The 22,381-nt window shown below is 47.3% G+C and overlaps 1 protein-coding gene across 5 annotated transcripts in view; it reads left to right on the top strand.

The window, feature by feature from the left end:
* Window positions 1–22,381, top strand: part of LOC137379654 (protein FAM118A-like) — a 117,648-nt gene that overhangs the window by 44,252 nt on the left and 51,015 nt on the right. For 4 of the 5 annotated variants that reach the window (XR_010976878.1, XM_068050797.1, XM_068050798.1 and 1 more), the window contains one exon: window positions 1,822–2,107. Coding sequence is in view for 4 of the 5 variants with exons in the window: in XM_068050797.1 (XP_067906898.1) it covers window positions 1,822–2,107 (286 nt within the window). In the remaining variant the exon portion in view is untranslated. Of the gene's footprint in view, window positions 1–1,821; window positions 2,108–5,723; window positions 5,797–22,381 lie in introns of those variants that run through there. The other variant, XM_068050800.1, reaches the window with a different exon arrangement.

Below are 22,381 nucleotides of genomic sequence, written 5' to 3' on the forward strand. Positions count from 1 at the left end.
TGTACGGAGGTTCTGCTTCACTTCAGAGAAGCCAATTTAGTTGACTACTAAAAATTTGTTCTGGGTTTTTTCAGTTTTTATTTTTAATGCTATGAAACATGTGGCTTTGGAAAATTGAATTTTTGCTTGTGTGACCTGAATTGAATTTTGAACTTCTAATAGTGTTGCTAGGATCAGCACGTAAGGGACTAAATGTCATCCAAAGTTTCTCAGAGGCGTGTCATAGCAGCTTAACCTTAGATATGATGGCATATATTGCTGTCTACTTGCACAAGTTGCTGTAGCTGTGGACAATGTGAAGACCTAGGGATCAGTTAGCTTTCATGGCCGCATTGTTTGATAAGTATCTTAACTCATTAATAAAGACGTGTCCATTCAGCATTGGTGAAATAGCCTGTTTTGGGTTTATAAAATAATGATGGATGCATTGTCCACACAATTCTAAGGACATACAGTTTTTCTATCTTGTTCTTTCTCACTCTCTCTCCAATTCTGTTCGCCTCATCCAGCCACAGAGTGGCCTATTTAGGATTCGACAGACAGAAGCAAGAAGCTGTCTGCACTTTACAGTTCTGAGAAGGCTTAGTTTTGGCAGATGGTGAGCCTCCATTGAAAGAAAAAATTTGCATCTTATTTTCAGAACCTAAGGAAGTGAAGTAAATACATATCCTTGCTGTGGAAACTTTTTACTGTTCATTTATGTATTTTAGAGAAACAAACCAGTTAATGGTCTTAAGCTGTGCTTCACCTCAATAAAGTACTGTTTCAGTATGCCATCTGTAAAGAGAATTCAAATGGTTGCACTTGTGAAATTTCAATAGTCTGTATATATAGAAAGGGAAGGGATTTTTAGTCTATTGTTTAACTAGATTGTGAGCTAATTTCAAATCATAAAGGATAGAAGGTCCACTGCACTTGAGAGAATATCCAGTGTATATTTATTTTAAAAAAAACATGGTGATGATTGAAGATACTGAACCTACATTTGTTCCTGTCGGGGGGCTCCCTTCTGGAAATTGGTTATGCGTTGGACTCTTTTTATTATCCGAAACTTCCAGTCCTTACTGCCTGGAAAATCGCAGGATCCTGAGAATCAAATTTGTCTATAGGAGATTACCAAGGCTCTGGGGTGATGCTCTCTGGCAGAACTGAAATAATGTCTCATTAGTGATGTCACTAAGGTGGCCGAGGAGAGAGGAAGACTGAATTTGAGCGTCAGCATGCTGGCAATCAAATTGCATAGTGTGGGGAATAAAAAGCAAAATCTGATTTTCGTAACTTTTTGATAAAATGGGGTATTTTGAAAGGTACTGTGCCAAAACTCCGCCCCCCCCACCACACACTAACTTCATAGTTTTGCTAAAACAGGACTTTGGTACTTTAGTTTTTGGATATCCTGCAACATTTAATTGGTTTACCTTTTGAAGTATATTTTTGAGACAGTTTTTTCTGAAGTAAAAGCCATTTCAGCTCACCTCTGGTTAAAAGCTAGGCACTGATAATGACAATTGATAATTTTGGTATAGAATCGAGAAAGCAGTATGGCAGAAGAATAACAATGAAAATGGCCTGAAATACTTCCAATGTAGTTTTTTATGTGGACTTTTTAAGTGCTGACCTTTATTGAACTTTGTGACCATGTTTATGCACAGCATGAAATAATTGTCTTCTGGTTTTATTGTAGTCCTGAACAATCAGATCACCTAATGACATCCAGTGCATATAACTGATATTTATCCATTACATACTTCAGGGGAACCATCCTCTTGAGGAATCCCTGAAGCAATAATTAATATGTTTGGGATTTTTCTTTCTTGATAGGAGGAATTTCAGGACTTGTACCGTACCAAGTCCTTCGTGTTTTTGGGCTGTGGAGAAACTCTTCGCGATCAGATCTTCCAGGCACTATTTCTGTATTCTGTTCAGGACAAAGTGGACCTGGAACACTTCATGCTGGTGCGAAAGGAAAGCCATGATCATTTCTTTAAGTTGCAGGCAGAGATGCTGCTGCATGGGATTAAAATAGTATCCTATGGAGACCGATTTGAATGTATGCCTCAGTATTTCCATGATTTGGTGGCACAGATTTGCAGGCAGAGAAGCCCAGGTAAGTCATCTGTTATTGGTGTTGAGTTCTCATACAGTAATTCTGTTTCATATTGAATGTAGCTTTAAGCCGTAAATCTCTTTTGAGGCTATAGATAGATGCTACAATTTTTATAGAACAATGTTTCAAAGTGTGCATAGTTTTTTTTTATTCATTCGTGGGATGTCACTGGCTAGGCCAGCATTTATTTCCATCCCTAATTGCCTTTGAGAAAGTGGTGGTGAGCTGTCTTCTTGAACCGCTGCAGTGCTTGGGGTATAGGTACACCCGCAGTGCTATTAGGAGGGGTGTTCCAGGATTTTGACCCAGCGACAGTGAAGGAATGGCGATTATAGTTGCAAGTCAGGATGGTGTGCGGCTTGGAGGGGAACATGCAGGTGGTGGTGTTCCCGTGTGTTTGCTGCCCTTGTCTTTCTAGGTGGTAGAGGTCATGGGTTTGGAAGGTGCTGTTGAAGGAGCCTTGGTTAGTTGCTTCAGTGCATCTTGTATATGGTACACACTGCCATTGTGCATCGGTGGTGGAGGAAGTAAATCTTGATGGTGTTGGATGGGATGCCAATCAAGTGGGCTGCTTTGTTCTGGATGGTGTCGAGCTTCTTGAGTGTTGTTGGAGCAGCACCCATCCAGGCAAGTGGAGAGTATTCCATCACACTCCTGATTTGTGCCTTTTAGATGATGGACAGACATTGGGGAGACAGGAGGTGAGTGACTCCCTGCAGAATTCCTAGCCTCTGACCTGCTCTTGTAGCCACAGCATTTATGTGGTGGGTCCAGTTCAGTTTCTGGCCAATGGTGACCCCAAGGATGTTGATAGTGGGGGATTCAGTGATGCTAATGCCATTGAATGTCAAGGGGAGATTCTCTCTTGTTTCAGATAGTCGTTGCCTGTCACTTGTGTGGCGCGAATGTTACTTGCCAGTCATCAGCCCAAGCCTGGATGTTGTCCAGGTCTTGCTGCATATAGACACTGGCTGCTTCAGTATCTGAGGAGTCGTGAATGGTGCTGAACTTTGTGCAATCATCAGCAAACATCCCTCTTCTGACCTTTATGATTGAAGGAAGGTCATTGATGAAGCAGTTGAAGATGGATGGGCCTAGGACACTGCCCTGAGGAACTCCTGCAGTAATGCCTGGGACTGAAATGATTGACCTCCAACAACCACAGCCATCTTTCTTTGTGCTAGGTATGACTCCAGCCAGTGGAAAGTTTCCCCCCAATTCCCATTGATTCCAGTTTTGCTAGGTCTCCTTGATGCAGTACTCAGTCAAATGCTGCCTTGATGTCAAGGGCAGTCACTCTCACCTCACCTCTGGAGTTCAGCTCTTTGTCCATGTTTGGACCAAGGCTGTAATGAGTTCAGGAGCTGAGTGGCCCTGGTGGATCCCCAATGTGAGTGTCAGTGCGCAGGTTATTGCTAAGAAAGTGCTGCTTGATAGCACTGTTGATAACCCCTTCCATCACTTTGCTGATGATCAAAGTAGACTGATGGGGCAGTAATTGACCAGTTTGGATTTGTTCTGCTTTTTGTGCACAGGACATACCCGGGCAATTTTCTGCATTTGAGTCATTAGAGTTATACAGCACAGAAACAGGCCCTTTGACCCATTGTGTCTGTGCTGGCCATCACGCACCTATCTATTTTAATCCCATTTTCCAGCACTTGGCCCGTAGCCTTGTGTGCTATGGCATTTCAAGTGCTTATCTAAATACTTCTTAGATGTTGTGAGGGTTCCTGCCTTTACCACCCCTTCAGGTAGTGTGTTTCAGATTCCAAACACCCTCTGGATGAAAAAAGTTTTCCTCAATTCCCTCTAAACTTCCTGCCCCTTACCTTAAATCTATGCCCCCTGGTTATTGATCCCTCTGCTAAGGAAAAAAGTTTCTTCCTATGAATCCAATCAATGCCCCTCATAATTTTGTCTACCTCAATCAGGTCCCCCTTCAGCCTTCTCTTCTCTAAGGAAAACATGAATGGATAGTTTCAATCTTGGTGACAAAGTCATCTATGAGTCCTTCCTGTTGCTGGAGGTGAGGGTGGAGAGGGCAGAGAAGGAGGGTTTAAATGGTAGGTGCCAGTGTTGTGGCTGTACTGGAACAGCTTGGCTAGGGGCATGGCTAGTTCTGGAGCACAAGTTTTCAGTACTATTGCTGGAGTGTTGTCAGGGCCCATAGCCTTTGCAGTATCCAGTGCCTTCACTCGTTCCTTGATATCACATGGAGTGAATCAGATTGGCTGAAGACAGGCATCTGCGATGTTGGGGACCTCTGGAGGAGGCCGTGATGGATTATCCACTCCGCACTTCTGGCTGAAGATGGATACAAGTGCTTCAGCCTTGTCTTTTGCACTAATGTTCTGGGCTCCCTCATCGTTGGGGATGGGGATATTTGTGTAGCCTTCTCCAGTCAGTTGTTTAATTGCTCACCACCATTCACAGCTGGATGTGGCAGGACTGCAGAGCTTAGATCTGATTCGTTGGTTGTGGGATCGCTTAGCTCTGTCTATTGCAAGCTGATTTCACTATTTGGCATGCAAGTGGTCCTGTGTTGCTTCACCAGGCTGACACTTCATTTTTAGGTATACCTGGTGCTGCTCCTGGCATGCCCTCCTGCACTCTTCTTTGAACCAGGGTTGGTCCCCTGGCTTGATGGTAATGGTAGAGTGGGGATATGCTGGGCCATGAGGCTACAGATTGTGGTTGAATACAGTTCTGCTGCTGCTGATGGCTCACAGCACCTCATGGATGCCCAGTTGAGTTGCTAGATCTGTTCGAAATCTATCCCATTTAGCACAGTGGTAGTGCCACACAACATGATGGAGGGTATCCTCAATGTGAAGACGGGATTTCATCTCCACAAAGACTGCGCGGTGATCACTCCTACCAATACTGTCATGGCCAGATGCATCTGCGACAGGTAAACTGGTGAGGACGAGGTCAAGTTTGTTTTTTCCCTCTTGTTGATTCCCTCACCACCTGCCGCAGATCCAGTCTAGCAGGTTATAGGGGGAATGCAAGGCAATGAGCATGTGTTTTATGGCACCTTGCACTCTGGGAATGCCTGCCATGTGGGCAAAACCGTTTTCTCGTCCTGCTTCACTCCATCCACTGTAATATAGCTGTTTTTCCTAGTGTAGAGAGCTTCAATGACCACTGTTACAACAATGGATTGAAGACTGAGATGTTGCTGATGTCACCTGCTGCAACCTGAAAGAAGCCCGTGCCATAAAAGTTAAGTGGCACAGTGACTTTGACAACCACAAGCAGTGCTGTTTTCTTCACCGCTTGCCCTCCTCCTCCTCCTCCAGCACCAGAGGCATCCCTACCAGACCAACCAGGCCTGCAGTCAAACAGGCCTGAAGTTAATTAAAAAAAAAAGTGAAGCAGGAAAACCTCCTCAGCAGTCAAAACTAAGTTTTCTGATTCAGGTAGCAGGCCAATGAAATAGTTTTGAAGTGTAATGTAGGAAATGCAGCAGCCGATTTCCACACAGCAAACTTCCACAAACAGTGGTGTGATAATGACCAGATTATTTGTTTTTGTGATATTGATTGAGGAATGAATATTGGCCGGGACACCATGGATAACTCCCCTGCTCTTCTTTGAAATCATGCCACAGGATCTTTTGCATCTACCCAAGGAGGCTGATGGGGGCTCAGTTTAACATTTCATCCGAAAAACAGCATCTCAGACAGTTCAGCACTCCCTCAGTACTGAACTGAAGTGTCGGCCTTGATTTTGTTTGTGCTGAAGCCCTGGAGTGGGCTTTGATCCTGGAACCTTGTGACTCAAAGGCAAGAGTGCTACCAACTGAGCCATGGATGACACTCAGAAAAAATACAGACAGATCGATCAGCAGCCTCAAATAACAAACCAGCAATTAACCTGTAAGTAGTGGATGATCCCTTGAAACAGAGTTGGTGCAAAGTTCTTCCTGCCAGTTAAACCAGCCCAACAACTTGTGGCACTAACATGCAGCAAGTCAGACACCGAGGCTGCCCAATATCTCAAAATATTTTAGACATTGCTTTGAATAATTCTGGCGTGTGCCTATGGAACAGCTCAATCCAGTATGGTGAGCATATTTTCTGGTTCACGATGAGCACATGCTTCCTACCGGGCATATTGAAGTCCTCTGCATCTGAAAAGTGTGGGAGACACAAGCAAGTTTCTTGCCCAACGTGTCCAGAAACCAACAAAGCGCTGAGTTTAATCTTTGCAGCAATCTCTTCAAAATTACAAACCAGTTCTACGTGGAACCTCACTCCCTGATGCGGTCACGTCCAAGTCAAGTCCCCTCTTGACAGACAGGATCAGAAGGATTTTCCCCTCCCCTATCCACGTATTGCCAAATCCCAGCATCCAACACTGCAATGCTGTCATGTTCGAAGACCAAGAAAGTATTTAACGAGGAGTTAGATAGGTTTTTGAAATATCAGGGAGTTGAGGGCTATGAGGAGCTGGCGCGAAAGAGGAGCTGAGGTCTGGGGCAGATCAGCCATGATCTTATTGAATGGCGGGGCTGGCTTGAGGGGCCAAATGGCCTACTCCTGCCCCTATTTCTTATGCTCTTTACTCCAGCTCTGCCAAACAGCAGCATCATCCCGTGTTATTAAAGCCTAGAATAACTGTAGGAGTGCCATCACCACAAAGATTTCAGAAATTAAAGATGGCCAACCACCACCACCTCAGAGCAAATGGGGATGAGCAATAAATGATATGGGTAATGTTGATAGTGCTGCAAGAGAACCATATATATTTGTAAAAATTACTCCACTGCCAGCGAATCCCAGGACCACCCACAATGCAGCTAAACACACCCACAGTTAAGTATCACTAAATACCAGATATCTGCCACCAATGGTGAATCTTGCCATTGCAATATCTTTGGTCCCCGGCACAAACTCTGTTCCCTTACCACTGACTCCAACCCCCTCTCCCTGACAACTGTCTGAAGTTGAACCAGACTGTTGGCAACCTTGGTGACATATTTGAGTTTCTGACTACATATCCGCACCACCACCAAGGCTGGCTATTTCCATCTCTCTAACACTTCCCTCTCTGCCCCTACTTCAGCTCATCTGCTGCTGAAAACTTTATCCCTGTCTCTCTTACCTCCAGATTTGACCATTCTAACACATTCCTGGCCAATTTCCCATGTTCTAACCTCTAAACTGGAGGTCATCCAAAATACTGCTGCCTGTGTCCTAACTCTCTCCAAGTCCCATTCACCCATCAGCCCTGGTAATTATAGACCTGTGAGCCTCACTTTGGTTGTGGGTAAAATGTTGGAAAAGGTTATAAGAGACAGGATTTATAATCATCTTGAAAAGAATAAGTACATTAGAGATAGTCAGCACGGTTTTGTGACGGGTAGGTCGTGCCTCACAAACCTTATTGAGTTTTTCGAGAAGGTGACCAAACAGGTGGATGAGGGTAAAGCAGTGGATGTGGTGTATATGGATTTCAGTAAGGCGTTTGATAAGGTTCCCCACGGTAGGCTATTGCAGAAAATACGGAAGTATGGGGTTGAAGGTGATTTAGAGCTTTGGATCAGAAATTGGCTAGCTGAAAGAAGACAGAGGGTGGTGGTTGATGGCAAATGTTCATCCTGGAGTTTAGTTACTAGTGGTGTACCGCAAGGATCTGTTTTGGGGCCATTGCTGTTTGTCATTTTTATAAATGACCTGGAAGAGGGTGTAGAAGGGTGGGTTAGTAAATTTGCAGATGACACTAAGGTCGGTGGAGTTGTGGATAGTGCCTAAGGATGTTGTAGGGTACAGAGAGACATAGATAGGCTGCAGAGCTGGGCTGAGAGATGGCAAATGGAGTTTAATGCGGAAAAGTGTGAGGTGATTCACTTTGGAAGGAGTAACAGGAATGCAGAGTACTGGGCTAATGGGAAGATTCTTGTTAGTGTAGATGAGCAGAGAGATCTTGGTGTCCAGGTGCATAAATCACTGAAGGTTGCTAACCAGGTTAATAGGGCTGTCAAGAAGGCATATAGTGTGTTAGCTTTTATTAGTAGGGGGGTCGAGTTTCGGAGCCACGAGGTCATGCTGCAGCTGTACAAGACTCTGGTGAGACCGCAGCTGGAGTATTGCGTGCAGTTCTGGTCACCGCATTATAGAAAGGATGTGGAAGCTATGGAAAGGGTGCAGAGGAGATTTACTAGGATGTTGCCTGGTATGGAGGGAAGGTCTTACGAGGAAAGGCTGAGGGACTTGAGGTTGTTTTCGTTGGAGAGAAGGAGGAGGAGAGGTGACTTAATAGAGACATATAAGATAATCAGAGGGTTAGATAGGGTGGATAGTGAGCGTCTTTTTCCTCGGATGGTGATGGCAAACACGAGGGAACATAGCTTCAAGTTGAGGGGTGATAGATATAGGACAGATGTGAGAGGTAGTTTCTTTACTCAGAGAGTAGTAAGGGCGTGGAATGCCCTGCCTGCAGCAGTAGTAGATTCGCCAACTTTAAGGGCATTTAAGTGGACATTGGATAGACACATGGATGAAAATGGAATAGTGTAGGTCAGATGGTTTCACAGCTCGGCGCAACATCGAGGGCCGAAGGGCCTGTACTGCGCTGTAATATTCTAATTCTAATTCTAACCCTGTGCTCACTGACCTATGCTGGCTCCCAATTAAGCAATGCCTTGATTTTAAAATTCCTATCATTGTTTTCAAATTCCTCCATAGCCTCATCCGTCCCTACATCTGTAATCACCTTCAGCCCTTTAAGCCTCATATCTGTGTTCCAATTCCGGCTTCTTTGAGGATCTCTGATTTTTAATCACTCCACCATTGGCGGCCTTGCCTTCGTCTGCCTTGGCCCCTATCTCTGCAGTTCCCTCCCTAAGCCTATTCACCTCTCTTTTCTCATTTAACACGGTACTTAAAACCTGTCACTTTGACTAAGATTTTGGTCTTCTGTTCTAATATTGCCTTCTGTGGATTGGTGGCAAATTTTGTTTTATAATGTTGCTGTGAAGCACCTTGGGACATTTTATTACATTGAAGGTGCTACATAAACACAAGATTTTGTTGTTGCACACCTTGCTGTATATTCTCAGCTTCAAAATAGTAAGGGATGAAAATTGAATGTACAGGTAAAGGAGTTATATAAAGGCCACTAACTTAAGAGTTTCACAAAATAACATAGGGTAGAGGAACTTAATTCCTAAACACCAGTAAAATAAAACAGATTACCAAGTAAGAAAAACAGTACTTGACGGTTAACACCATGTATCAGTGGCCATGTTGAGCATAATATAGAACATTACAACAGTGTATTCTCCAACTCTAAGAGCAACACCACAGGAGAATAGATAGTCATACATTACAGATCTTGTGTATAGTACATACTTTCTGTATGCATAACACTTAACACGTTTAAGTAATTTGCACAAACTTGACTATAGTTGGTAAATCTATATCTCAATTAATCTATCTGCATATGAGCCAAGAAGATAAAAGATATTTTAACTGAAATGGGACAGAATTGAATATGAATCAATCAGCTGTGATAGCTAATTGCCCAATGTGGACGTGACACCACAGTAAGACCGTGAAGTACGCTTTTGACCTATAAGTTATTGTATTTTTGAGTCACTGCTTGCCAACTGTGATTTTTCCACCCCTTTCCTTCAATGGTTCTAAGATCAGAGCTGGTAAATGCAGAAGCAGAAGAAAAACAGCCACTGTTTATTGTAGATAATATAGATTTAGATCACAAAAGTAAATTATGGATGATTTAGGGACAGCTAAGATGGTGATCAGGGTTTTCTTGAAAGGAAACGTCACCTTTTTTCAAAATACTACGCCGTTCAACCAAAACTATGACACGAGCAAAAGTAGTCATAGAGTCATGGAGTTTTACAGAACAGAAACAGGCCCTTCGGCCCAACGGCCTGCGCCGACCATCGAGCACCCACCCTAACTAATCCTATTTCCCTGCACTTTGCCCGTATCCTTGTATGTTATGGCATTTCAGGTATTCATCTAAATACTTCTTGAATGTCGTGAGTGTTCCTGCCTCTACCACCTCTTCAGGCAGTGTGTTCTAGATTCCAACCACCCTCTGGGTGAAAAAATTTCTCCTCAACTCCCCTCTAAACCTTCTGCCCCTTACCTTCAATCTAGCCCCCTAGTTATTGACCTCTCTGCTAAGGGAAAAAGTTTCTTCCTATCTATCCTATCAATGCCCCTCATAATTTTGTATACCTCAATCAGGTCCCCACTCACCCTTCTCCGATCCAAGGAAAACAACCCCAGCCTATCCAGTCTGTCTTCATAACTGAAATGCTCCAGCCCAGGCAACATCCTGGAGAATCTGCTCTGCACCCTCTTCATTGCAATCACATCCTTCCTCTCATGTGGTGACCAGAACTGTACACAGTACTCTAGCTGTGGCCTAACCAGCGTTTTATACAGCTCCATCATAACATCCCTGCTCTTATATTCTATGCCTCGGCTAATAAAGGCAAGTATCCCAAATGCCTTCCCAACCACCTTTATCGACCTTCAGTGATCTATGGACAAGCACACCAAAGTCCCTTTTGGCAAGTTAATTTTCATTCTGCAATCTGCCTCTTTGTGAGAATGTCATTGTTTTATGGAATCGTGAAAGTGACAACTCTTCAAGGAATCAGATTTCAAATCTTTAGGATCCAATCATCTGTATTCATGAGAAATGTTTTCCCTACTCGCTCACCCAGACGACAAATTAGACATGGGGATTTTGGTGTTACTGCAAACAATTTAGAGATTTTTGTTCTTCGAAGTTTATATCGCATTAATAAAAAACCCGATTTTACAGTATGCTTGCCATTGGTAAGTCATCACGACATAATTTTTAGACTTACAAGAAAGAAAGAGCAAGCAAAAGGACTGCTTTGGGAGCAATTGCCTAAATATGTGATGAGAAGTGCTGTTGAATTTGCTCTGACAAGCTGCTATTATTGTATCTGTGTCAATGCCCAAGACATAATCAAATATAGGGTGTTCCATTGTATTCTTTCTTCTTTGGCCTCCTTATCTCGAGAGACAAGCGCCTGGAGGTGGTCAGTGGTGTGTGGAGCAGCGCCTGGAGTGGCTATAAAGGCCAATTCTAGAGTGACAGGCTCTTCCACAGGTGCTGCAGAAAAATTTGTTTGTTGGGGCTGTTGCACAGTTGGCTCTCCCCTTGTGCCTTTGTCTTTTTTCCTGCCAACTGCTAAGTCTCTTCGACTCGTCACACTTTAGCCCTGCCTTTATGGCTGCCCGCCAGCTCTGGCGAACACTGGCAACTGACTCCCACGACTTGTGATCAATGTCACAGGACTTCATGTCGCGTTTGCAGACGTCTTTAAAGCGGAGACATGGACGGCCGGTGGGTCTGATACCAGTGGCGGGCTCCCTGTACAATGTGTCTTTGGGGATCCTGCCATCTTCCATGCGGCTCACATGGCCAAGCCATCTCAAGCGCCGCTGACTCAGTAGTGTGTATATGCTGGGGATGTTGGATGCCTCGAGGACTACTGTGTTGGAGATGCGGTCCTGCCACCTGATGCCAAGTATTCTCCGGAGGCAGTGAAGATGGAATGAATTGAGACGTCGCTCTTGGCTGACATACATTGTCCAGGCCTCGCTGCCATAGAGCAAGATACTGAGGACACAAGCTTGATACACTCGGACTTTTGTGTTCCGTGTCAGTGCGCCATTTTCCCACACTCTCTTGGCCAGTGTGGACATAGCAGTGGAAGCCTTTCCCATGCGCTTGTTGATTTCTGCATCGAGAGACAGGTTACTGGTGACAGTTGAGCCTAGGTAGGTGAACTCTTGAACCACTTCCAGAGCGTGGTCGCCAATATTGATGGATGGAGCATTTCTGACATCCTGTCCCATGATGTTCGTTTTCTTGAGGCTGATGGTTAGGCCAAATTCATTGCAGGTAGCCGCAAACCTGTCGATGAGACTCTGCAGGCACTCTTCAGTGTGAGATGTTAAAGCAGCATCGTCAGCAAAGAGGAGTTCCCTGATGAGGACTTTCCGTACTTTGGACTTCGCTCTTCGACGGGCAAGGTTGAACAACCTGCCCCCTGATCTTGTGTGGAGGAAAATTCCTTCTTCAGAGGATTTGAACGCATGTGAAAGCAGCAGGGAGAAGAAAATCCCAAAAAGTGTGGGTGCGAGAACACAGCCCTGTTTCACGCCACTCAGGATAGGAAAGGGGTCTGATGAGGAGCCACCATGTTGAATTGTGCCTTTCATATTGTCATGGAATGAGGTGATGATACTTGGTAGCTTTGGTGGACATCCAATCTTTTCCAGTATTCTGAAGTGACCACGTCTGCTGACGAGGTCAAAGGCTTTGGTGAGATCAATGAAAGCAACGTAGAGGGGCATCTCTTGTTTGCGGCATTTCTCCTGTAGCTGGTGAAGAGAGAACAGCATGTCAACGGTCGATCTCTCTGCACGAAAGCCACACTGTGCCTCAGGGTAGACGCACTCGGCCAGCTTCTGGAGCCTGTTTAGAGCGACTCGAGCAAAGACTTTCCCCACTATGCTGAGCAGGGAGATTCCACGGTAGTTGTTGCAGTCACTGCGGTCACCTTTGTTTTTATAGAGGGTGATGATATTGGCATCGCGCATGTCCTGAGGTACTGCTCCCTTGTCCCAGCACAGGCATAGCAGTTCATCTAGTGCTGAGAGTATAGCAGGCTTGGCACTCTTGATTATTTCAGGGGTAATGCTGTCCTTCCCAGGGTCTTTTCCGCTGGCTAGAGAATCAATGGCATCACTGAGTTCCGATTTTGTTGGCCGTATGTCCAGCTCATCCATGACTGGTAGAGGCTGGGCTGCATTGAGGGCAGTCTCAGTGACAACATTCTCCCTGGTGTACAGTTCTAGGTAGTGCTCAACCCAGTGGTCCATTTGTTTGCGTTGGTCAGTGATTATGTCCCCTGATTTATATTTGGGGCGGGGAGCGATCTTGATGGTTGGCCCAAGAGCTCTCTTAATGCCATCATACATTCCTCTGATGTTTCTGGTGTCTGAGGCCAGCTGAATATGACTGCATAGGTGTTGCCAGTAGTCGTTTGCGCAGCGCCTGGCTGTTCTTTGTGCAGTGCTTCTGGCTGCTTTAAGTGCTATGGATGTTACCTCGCTGGGGGCTTTCTTGTAGTTCAAAAGTGCAATGCGCTTAGCGGCTATGACAGGTTCCAGCTCTTCATTATGAGATTGAAACCAGTCTGCATTTCTCTTCGCACTTTTGCCGTAGGTGGTCAAAGCTGACTCATAGATGGCGTCTCTGATGTGGGCCCACTTGGTCTCAGCATCCCCTGTGGGAGTGTTTTGAAGTGAATTTAGAAATTTTTGTAACAGCTGTGGATGAGAAATTCTGCTCGTGTTGATGCGCGGGTGGACCTTCTGCTTGGAATGATGCAACTTCTTTGGTCTGAGTCTAACCTTGCTGCACACCAGGGAGTGGTCGGTGTCGCAGTCCGCACTGTGGAAGCTGCGTGTGATTTGAGCACTTTAAGGCGGCTCGCCTTGTGACAATGAGGTCTAGCTGGTGCCAACGACGCGATCTTGGGTGCCTCCATGAAACCTGGTGACCAGGGTTTAGTGTGAAAGAACGAGTTGGTGATGCAGAGGTTATGATAGGTACACAACACAAGCAGTCTCTGCCCGTTCTCATTCATCCTTCCAACGCCATAGCGCCCAAGGCAGGAGGGCCATGAGTCACGGTCGGCCCCAACCCTGGCATTAAAGTCCCCCAGCAGGAATAGGTGTTCGGTGTTGGGGATGCTGCTAATGATGTTATGGAGTTCCTCGTAGAACTGATCTTTAGCTTCAGGTGGGGAGCAGAATGTTGGAGCATAGATGCTGAGTAGGTGTACTGAGAGGTGGTGAGCAGTCAGATGGACAGTTTGCGTTCCGAGCCATTTGAGGGAGGCTCTATCATGCTGAGCAAGGAGTTTCTGATGGCGAAGCCCACTCCGTGCTGTCTTGGTTCTTCAGGATCCCTGCCCTGCCAGAAGAAGGTGTAGTCTTGCTCTGCTGGAGATCCACTCGCGGGGAGGCGTGTTTCCTGAAGTGCTGCAATGTCTACATTGAGTCTACTGAGCTTGTTGTTAATGATGGGAGTCTTCCGAGAATCGTTGATTTGTGTAAGATCTTCCGACAGGCCAGGACACATAGTTCTGATGTTCCAGCTTGCAAAGCGAAGGGCTGGTACCTTCTTTCCTTTTTTCGTGTTGTTTGGTGCAGTGTTTCAGTCCACCTTTCGGGCAATGACCCTGAGCTCCAAGCACCCATTGAAGCAGGTGGACTGTGGCGGGACAGAACCTTATTGACCGGGGGCTGCCCGGTTTGAGGTGGGCGGTCGCTGTCCAGTGAGGTGCGATGACCTCTCCCACCGACAAAGGCAACCCGTGGCGCCCAGTTTCTCCATTGTATTACGCCTGCCTATTTTACTGTCTTTACTAAATTCCAAGATATATGGGGAGGCGATGGCATAGTGATAATGTCATTAGACTAGTAACCCAGAGCCCCAGGTTAATGCTGTGGGGACATGGGTTCAAATTCCGCCATGGCAGATGGTGAAATTTGAATTCAATTAATAAATTTCGAATTAAATTCTAGTCTAATGGTGATCCTGAATCCATTGTCAATTGTTGTAAAAACACATCTGGTTCATTCATGTCCTTTAGGGAAGGAAGTCTGCCGTCCTTACCCGGTCTAGCCCACCTGTGACTCCAGACCCATAGCAATGTGGCCAGAATCCCAATTAAAAGGGATTCTACTAGCTCACTGTACAGCTAGTTTATGACCATAGGCATCATGTGCCAGTATTCCACAACCTTTATTCTAGCATGCTGTCAGGTTGCAGACTGGTAATAAGTCCTGTCAGAGACCCAGGCAAAGCTGCAGAGCTGGCCTACAATAACAGCCACGATACCACCAGAAATGTCATGGAACAAACCATTCATCTGCTCTGATCAATGCTTCTGTTGTCTGGACTGTTGAGCAGTTTTGCAGCACAGCCCTGAGTGGGTAACCAGATTTGTAGTCGTGTGCTACATTACTTGCTCATCATGAGCGACCAGCCCTGACCATCACTTGGGCAGCAATCTGTACAGCAGGAAGAGGAGCCTGTGCATCATGAGGATGATGAGCAAGAGAGACATTGCGCACAAGTGCTTCTAGAGTTCTGAGCATCTCAAGAATGCTTCTCCTGAACCATCCCTCCCATCTCCAGTACACTAACAGTCTTGAAACCTTACTACTGTGCTTACTACCAGCATCTGATTTTTGTTTTCTTCACTTCAGCCTAGTGGGTCTTTGCTCACTTCACTACAATTATAAACGCCAACACCAAATCTAGAACAAGACAAATGTTTCAAACAACTCTGTTCCGTTCTATCTGATGGTTCATTGAAATAATTATGATCCAAACCCTTAGTGCCTGCCTTGTGTGCTTGTTTATCTATCCCAGTGGCTGCAACTTGGGAGGTGGGAGGCTGCTGAGCTTCCAATAAGAACATTGGGTGGGCAGTCTTAAGCAGCTGTAGTCCTTGAGAGTCCAGCTGCAGACTGCAGCATCTTGGCAGATTTCCACTACCCTTTGTGTGAAGAAATGCTTCCCGCCATAACTCTTCTCAGTGGAATGCAGCAAGAACCAAGTCTGTGACACCACGGGTGGCTCAGCTGCACAGGAGGGAAGGAAAAGGAGTGGGAGAGCTATAGTGATAGGAGATTCTATCATAAGGGGTACATATAGGTATTTCTGTGGCTGCAAACGTAACTCCAGGATGGTATGTTGCCTCCCTGGTGCTCGGGTCAAGGATGTCACATAACAGCTGCAGGACATTCTGAAGGGGGAGGGTGAACAGTCCGAGGTCGTGGTTCACATTGGTACCAATGACATAGGTAGAAAGAGGGATAAGGTTCTGCAATAAGAATTTAGGGAGCTAGGTTGCAGATTAAAAAGTAGGGTCTCAAAGGTTGTAATCTCTGGATTACTCCCGATGCCACGTGCTAGTGAGTATAGGAATAGGAGGATAGAGCAGATGAATGCGTGGCTGAAGACATAGTGCAGGAGGGAGGGCTTTAGTTTCCTGGATCACTGGGTCTGTTTCTGGCGAAGGTGGGACCTGTACAAGTTGGACGGGTTGAACCTGAACCAGAACAGGACCAACATCCTTACTGGAGGTTTGCTAGTGCTGTTGGGGGTTTAAACTAATTTGGCAGGGGGATAGGATACAGAGTGGAGGTACAGTAGGGGGTGATGCATAGCCAAATATGGAAGAGAAACTGAGTCAGTCTGGAAGGCAGAGCAAATATAGACCTGTTGAGGCAAAAGCGAATAATGCAAAGCTGGATTGCATTTATTTTAACGCAAGGAGTCTTGCAAGTAAGGCAGATGAATTGAGGGCGTTGATCAACACATGGGAATATGATATTGCTATCACAGAGACATGGTTGAGTAAGGGACAGAACTGGCAGCTCAATATTCCAGGATATAGAATCTTCAGGCGTGACAGGGTGGGGTGTAAAAGAGGAGGTGGCATTGCACTATTGATTAAGGAATCAATTACTGCAATAAGAATGGATGATATCTTAGGTTCCTCAAATGAGGCCATATGGGTAGAACTTCAAAACAGAAAGGGGCAATCACTTTGCTCGGAGTGTACTGCAGGCCTCCAGATAGTCAGGAAGAGATAGAGGAACAGATATGTAGGCAAATCTCAGATGTGTAAAAATAATAGGGGAATTCAACTTCCCCAGTATTAGCTGGGATAGTCTGAGTGCAAAAGGCTTAAAGGGGGCGGAATTCTTAAAGTGCATACAGGAGAGCTTTTTGAGCCAGCACATAGAAAGCCCTACAAGGGAAGGGGCGTTACTGGACTTAATCCTAGAGAATGAAGCTGGACAAGTGGTAGAAGTGTCAGTAGGGGAGCATTTCGGCGATAGTGACCAAAACTCTAAAATTTAAGGTAGTTATGGAAAAGGACAAAGATGGACTGGAGATAAAGGTACTGGATTGGGGGAAGGCTGATTTCAATATGATAAAACAGGATCTGGCCATAGTACACAGGGAGCTGTTACTTGTAGGAAAGTCTACATCAGACCAGTGGGAGTCATTCAAAAAAGAAATACTGAGTCCAGAGCCATCACGTTCCCGTAAAGGTGAAGGGGAGGACCATCAAGTCCAGGGAACCCTGGATGTCAAGGGATGTAGAGGATTGGGGGAAAGAAAGGAGGCTTATGGCAGATTCAGAGCGCTGAAAACAGCGGAGGCCCTAGAGGAGTGTAGAAAGTGTAGGGAGGTACTTAAAAAAAAAAGTAATGAGAGCGAAGAGGGGGCATGAAAAAACACTGGTGGGCAAGATAAAGGAAAATCCCAATGCGTTTCTTAAGAATATTAAGGGCAAGAGGATAACCAGGGAAAGAGTCAGCCCATTAGGGACCAAAGTGGCAATCTCTGTAGAGCTCGAGGACGTAGGTGAGGTTTTCAATGATTACTTTTCATCTGTGTTCACTATGGAGAAGGACGATGTAGGTGTAGAGATTGGGGAGGGGGATTGTGATATACTCGAACGTATTAGCATTGAAAGGGAGGAGGTATTAGTGGTTTTAGCAGTCTTAAAAGTGGATGAATCTGCAGGCCCAGATAAGATGTATCCTAGACTGTTATGAGGCAAGGGAGGAGATAGCAGGGGCACTGACACAAATTTTCAAATCTTCTTCTATGGCCACAGGAGAGGTGCCAGAGGACTGGAGGACAGTGAATGTGGTACCATTATTCAAGAAGGATAGCAGGGATAAACCAGGTAATTACAGGCTGGTGAGTCTAACATCAGTGGTTGGGAAACTATTGGAAAAAATTCTGAGGGACTGGATTAGTCTCCAATTGGAAAGGCAAGGATTAATCAAGAATGGTCAGCATGGCTTTGTCAGGGGGAGATCATGTCTAACAAACTTGATTGAATTTTTCGAGGAGGTGCTGAGATATGTAGATGAGGGTAAAGTAGTTGATGTAGTCTACATGGACTTCAGTAAGACTTTCATAAGGTCCCGCATGGAAGATTGGTGAAGAAGGTAAGAGCCCATGGGATCCAGGGCAAATTGGATCTAAAATTGGCTTAATGACAGGAGGCAGAGGGTAATGGTCGAGGGTTTTTGCGATTGGAAGCCTGTGACCAGTGGTGTGCTGCAGGGATCGGTGTTGGGATCCTTGCTGTTTAGACATGAATATAGGACGTATGATCAGTAAGTTCGCAGATAACACGAAAATTGGTGGTGTCGTAGATAGGAGGAAAACCTTAGGTTACAGGACGATGTAGATGGACTGGTAAGATGGGCAGAGCAGTGACAAATGGAATGTAATCCTGAGAAGTGTGAGGTGATGCATTTTGGATGGACTAACAAGGCAAGGGAATGTACAATGGGTGGTAGGACCCTAGGAAGTACAGAGGTGTACCTCCATAGATCACTCATGGCAGCAGTATAGGTAGATAAGGTGGTTAGGCATATGGGATACTTGCCGTTACTTACTGAGGCATAGAATATAAGAATTTCCGGCACAGAAACGGGTCACACAGCCCAACTGGTTTAGGCCAGTGTTTATCTCCACATGAGCCTCCTCTCATTGGATTTCACCGAACCCTATCAGCATATCCTTCTGTTAGAATTCACAGTGAAGTTTTAAAGGGAGCTGGACACCCAGGACTTGAAAGAACAAGTCACTTCAGAAAGGCACTTCAAGCCTGCACCACCATTCAATAATATCATGGCTTATATTTCAGCTCAACTCCACCTTCCTGCACTCTCCCTATATTCCTTAATTCCCTTGGTACCCAGAAGTTCATCAACCTCTGCCTTGAGTATTCTCAACAACTGAGCATCCACATCACTTTTACTGATTTCTTTAAATTCCTCATCCTCGCTAGACCCTTGGTTCCCCATTATTTCTGGAATTTTTGTGCCTTCCACCATGAAGGCAGATGCAGTGTATATGTTTAATGTCTCTGCCATTTCCTTATTCCCCTTTATAATTTTTCCTTTCTCTGCCTCTAATGAGCCCACATTTTACTTTCACTAATATCTTCCTATCTATGTAACTAAAAATGTTTACAGTCTGTTTTTATGTCTTTTGTTAGTCTACTCTTATATTCGCTTTTTTTTCTTTCCTTATCAATTTCTTGGTCCTACTTTGCTGAATTCTAAAATCCTCCTAACCCTTGGGCTTACAATTCTTTCTGGCAACTTTATAAGCCTCTTCCTTTGTTCCCATATTATCTTGAACTCCTCTTGTTAGCCACAGTTGGACCATTTTTCCTAAGTTTTTGTGCCTTAGAGGAATGTATATTTGTTGCAAATTTTTAAATTATTTTTTCACTGTTAGCCGTTGCTTGTCTACTGTCATCTTTTAATGTAGTTTTCCAATCTACCTTCGCCACCTTGCGCCTCATACCTTAGTAGTCTGCTTTCTTTAGATTTAAGACCCTAGTTTTGGATTTAACTGAACTCGCTTTCCAACTCAATATAACTTCTGTCATATTATGGTGATTCTTCCCACGAGGCCCCTTTCCTGATGGGCATTCTTCCATCTACGAAAGTTGATGGACACATAGCAAACAATCCATTTAGGTGGGGTGTCTTCTCTTGGTGCACCTTTGCTGATGGCTGTGAAGGCCAGTCCTTGAGAGGCAGGTTCTGCCACAAGTGCTGCACGTGAAGCTGCCAAGTGACGCTGAGTTCTTTTGATGTTGGCACCTGTTGCTAAGCTGCTGTAGCAACTGGTGTTTGTGGGAGTGCACAGCAGCCCACAGGAGATGTCGCCATTTCCCTCTTTCGCCAGTTAGTGACTCCCAAGTGCGATAGTCGACATTTAGGGCCTTAATGTCACGCTTGCAAGCATCCTTGAAGCGGAGCTTTGGGCACCCTACTGGTCATCTCTCTCTCTCTCTCTCTCTCTCTCTCTCTCTCTCTCTCTCTCTCTCTCTCTCTCTCTCTGTCTCTGTCCTCTCGCTCTCTCGCTCTCTGTTTCTGTTTCTCTGTCTCTCGCTCTCTGTTTCTCTGTCTCTCGCTCTCTGTTTCTCTGTCTCTCGCTCTCTGTTTCTCTGTCTCTCGCTCTCTGTTTCTCTGTCTCTCGCTCTCTGTTTCTCTGTCTCTCGCTCTCTGTTTCTCTGTCTCTCGCTCTCTGTTTCTCTGTCTCTCGCTCTCTGTTTCTCTGTCTCTCGCTCTCTGTCTCGCGCTCTCTCGCTCTCTGTCTCGCGCTCTCTCGCTCTCTGTCTCGCGCTCTCTCGCTCTCTGTCTCGCGCTCTCTCGCTCTCTGTCTCGCGCTCTCTCGCTCTCTGTCTCGCGCTCTCTCGCTCTCTGTCTCGCGCTCTCTCGCTCTCTGTCTCGCGCTCTCTCGCTCTCTGTCTCGCGCTCTCTCGCTCTCTGTCTCGCGCTCTCTCGCTCTCTGTCTCGCGCTCTCTCGCTCTCTGTCTCGCGCTCTCTCTCCACGTGTCGCGCTCTCTCTCCACGCGTCGCGCTCTCTCTCCACGCGTCGCGCTCTCTCTCCACGCGTCGCGCTCTCTCTCCACGCGTCGCGCTCTCTCTCCACGCGTCGCGCTCTCTCTCCACGCGTCGCGCTCTCTCTCCACGCGTCGCGCTCTCTCTCCACGCGTCGCGCTCTCTCTCCACGCGTCGCGCTCTCTCTCCACGCGTCGCGCTCTCTCTCCACGCGTCGCGCTCTCTCTCCACGCGTCGCGCTCTCTCTCCACGCGTCGCGCTCTCTCTCCACGCGTCGCGCTCTCTCTCCACGCGTCGCGCTCTCTCTCCACGCGTCGCGCTCTCTCTCCACGCGTCGCGCTCTCTCTCCACGCGTCGCGCTCTCTCTCCACGCGTCGCGCTCTCTCTCCACGCGTCGCGCTCTCTCTCCACGCGTCGCGCTCTCTCTCCACGCGTCGCGCTCTCTCTCCACGCGTCGCGCTCTCTCTCCACGCGTCGCGCTCTCTCTCCACGCGTCGCGCTCTCTCTCCACGCGTCGCGCTCTCTCTCCACGCGTCGCGCTCTCTCTCCACGCGTCGCGCTCTCTCTCCACGCGTCGCGCTCTCTCTCCACGCGTCGCGCTCTCTCTCCACGCGTCGCGCTCTCTCTCCACGCGTCGCGCTCTCTCTCCACGCGTCGCGCTCTCTCTCCACGCGTCGCGCTCTCTCTCCACGCGTCGCGCTCTCTCTCCACGCGTCGCGCTCTCTCTCCACGCGTCGCGCTCTCTCTCCACGCGTCGCGCTCTCTCTCCACGCGTCGCGCTCTCTCTCCACGCGTCGCGCTCTCTCTCCCCGCGTCGCGCTCTCTCTCCACGCGTCGCGCTCTCTCTCCACGCGTCGCGCTCTCTCTCCACGCGTCGCGCTCTCTCTCCCCGCGTCGCGCTCTCTCTCCCCGCGTCGCGCTCTCTCTCCCCGCGTCGCGCTCTCTCTCCCCGCGTCGCGCTCTCTCTCCCCGCGTCGCGCGCTCTCTCCCCGCGTCGCGCTCTCTCTCCCCGCGTCGCGCTCTCTCTCCCCGCGTCGCGCTCTCTCTCCCCGCGTCGCGCTCTCTCTCCCCGCGTCGCGCTCTCTCTCCCCGCGTCGCGCTCTCTCTCCCCGCGTCGCGCTCTCTCTCCCCGCGTCGCGCTCTCTCTCCCCGCGTCGCGCTCTCTCTCCCCGCGTCGCGCTCTCTCTCCCCGCGTCGCGCTCTCTCTCCCCGCGTCGCGCTCTCTCTCCCCGCGTCGCGCTCTCTCTCTCCGCGTCGCGCTCTCTCCGCGTCGCGCTCTCTCTCTCCGCGTCGCTCGCTCGCTCTCTCTCTCCGCGTCGCTCGCTCGCTCTCTCTCTCCGCGTCGCTCGCTCGCTCTCTCTGTCCGCGTCGCTCGCTCGCTCTCTCTGTCCGCGTCGCTCGCTCGCTCTCTCTGTCCGCGTCGCTCGCTCGCTCTCTCTGTCCGCGTCGCTCGCTCGCTCTCTCTGTCCGCGTCGCTCGCTCGCTCTCTCTGTCCGCGTCGCTCGCTCGCTCGCTCTCTCCGCGTCGCTCGCTCGCTCGCTCTCTCCGCGTCGCTCGCTCGCTCGCTCTCTCTCTCTCTCTGTGTCTCTCTCTCTCTCTCTCTCTGTGTCTCTCTCTCTCTCTCTCTCTGTGTCTCTCTCTCTCTCTCTCTCTGTGTCTCTCTCTCTCTCTCTCTCTGTGTCTCTCTCTCTCTCTCTCTCTCTCTGTGTGTCTCTCTCTCTCTCTCTCTCTCTCTGTGTGTCTCTCTCTCTCTCTCTCTCTCTCTGTGTGT

Source organism: Heterodontus francisci, chromosome 18, assembly GCF_036365525.1.
Source record: "Heterodontus francisci isolate sHetFra1 chromosome 18, sHetFra1.hap1, whole genome shotgun sequence".
NCBI classification, from domain to species: Eukaryota; Metazoa; Chordata; class Chondrichthyes; order Heterodontiformes; family Heterodontidae; genus Heterodontus; species Heterodontus francisci.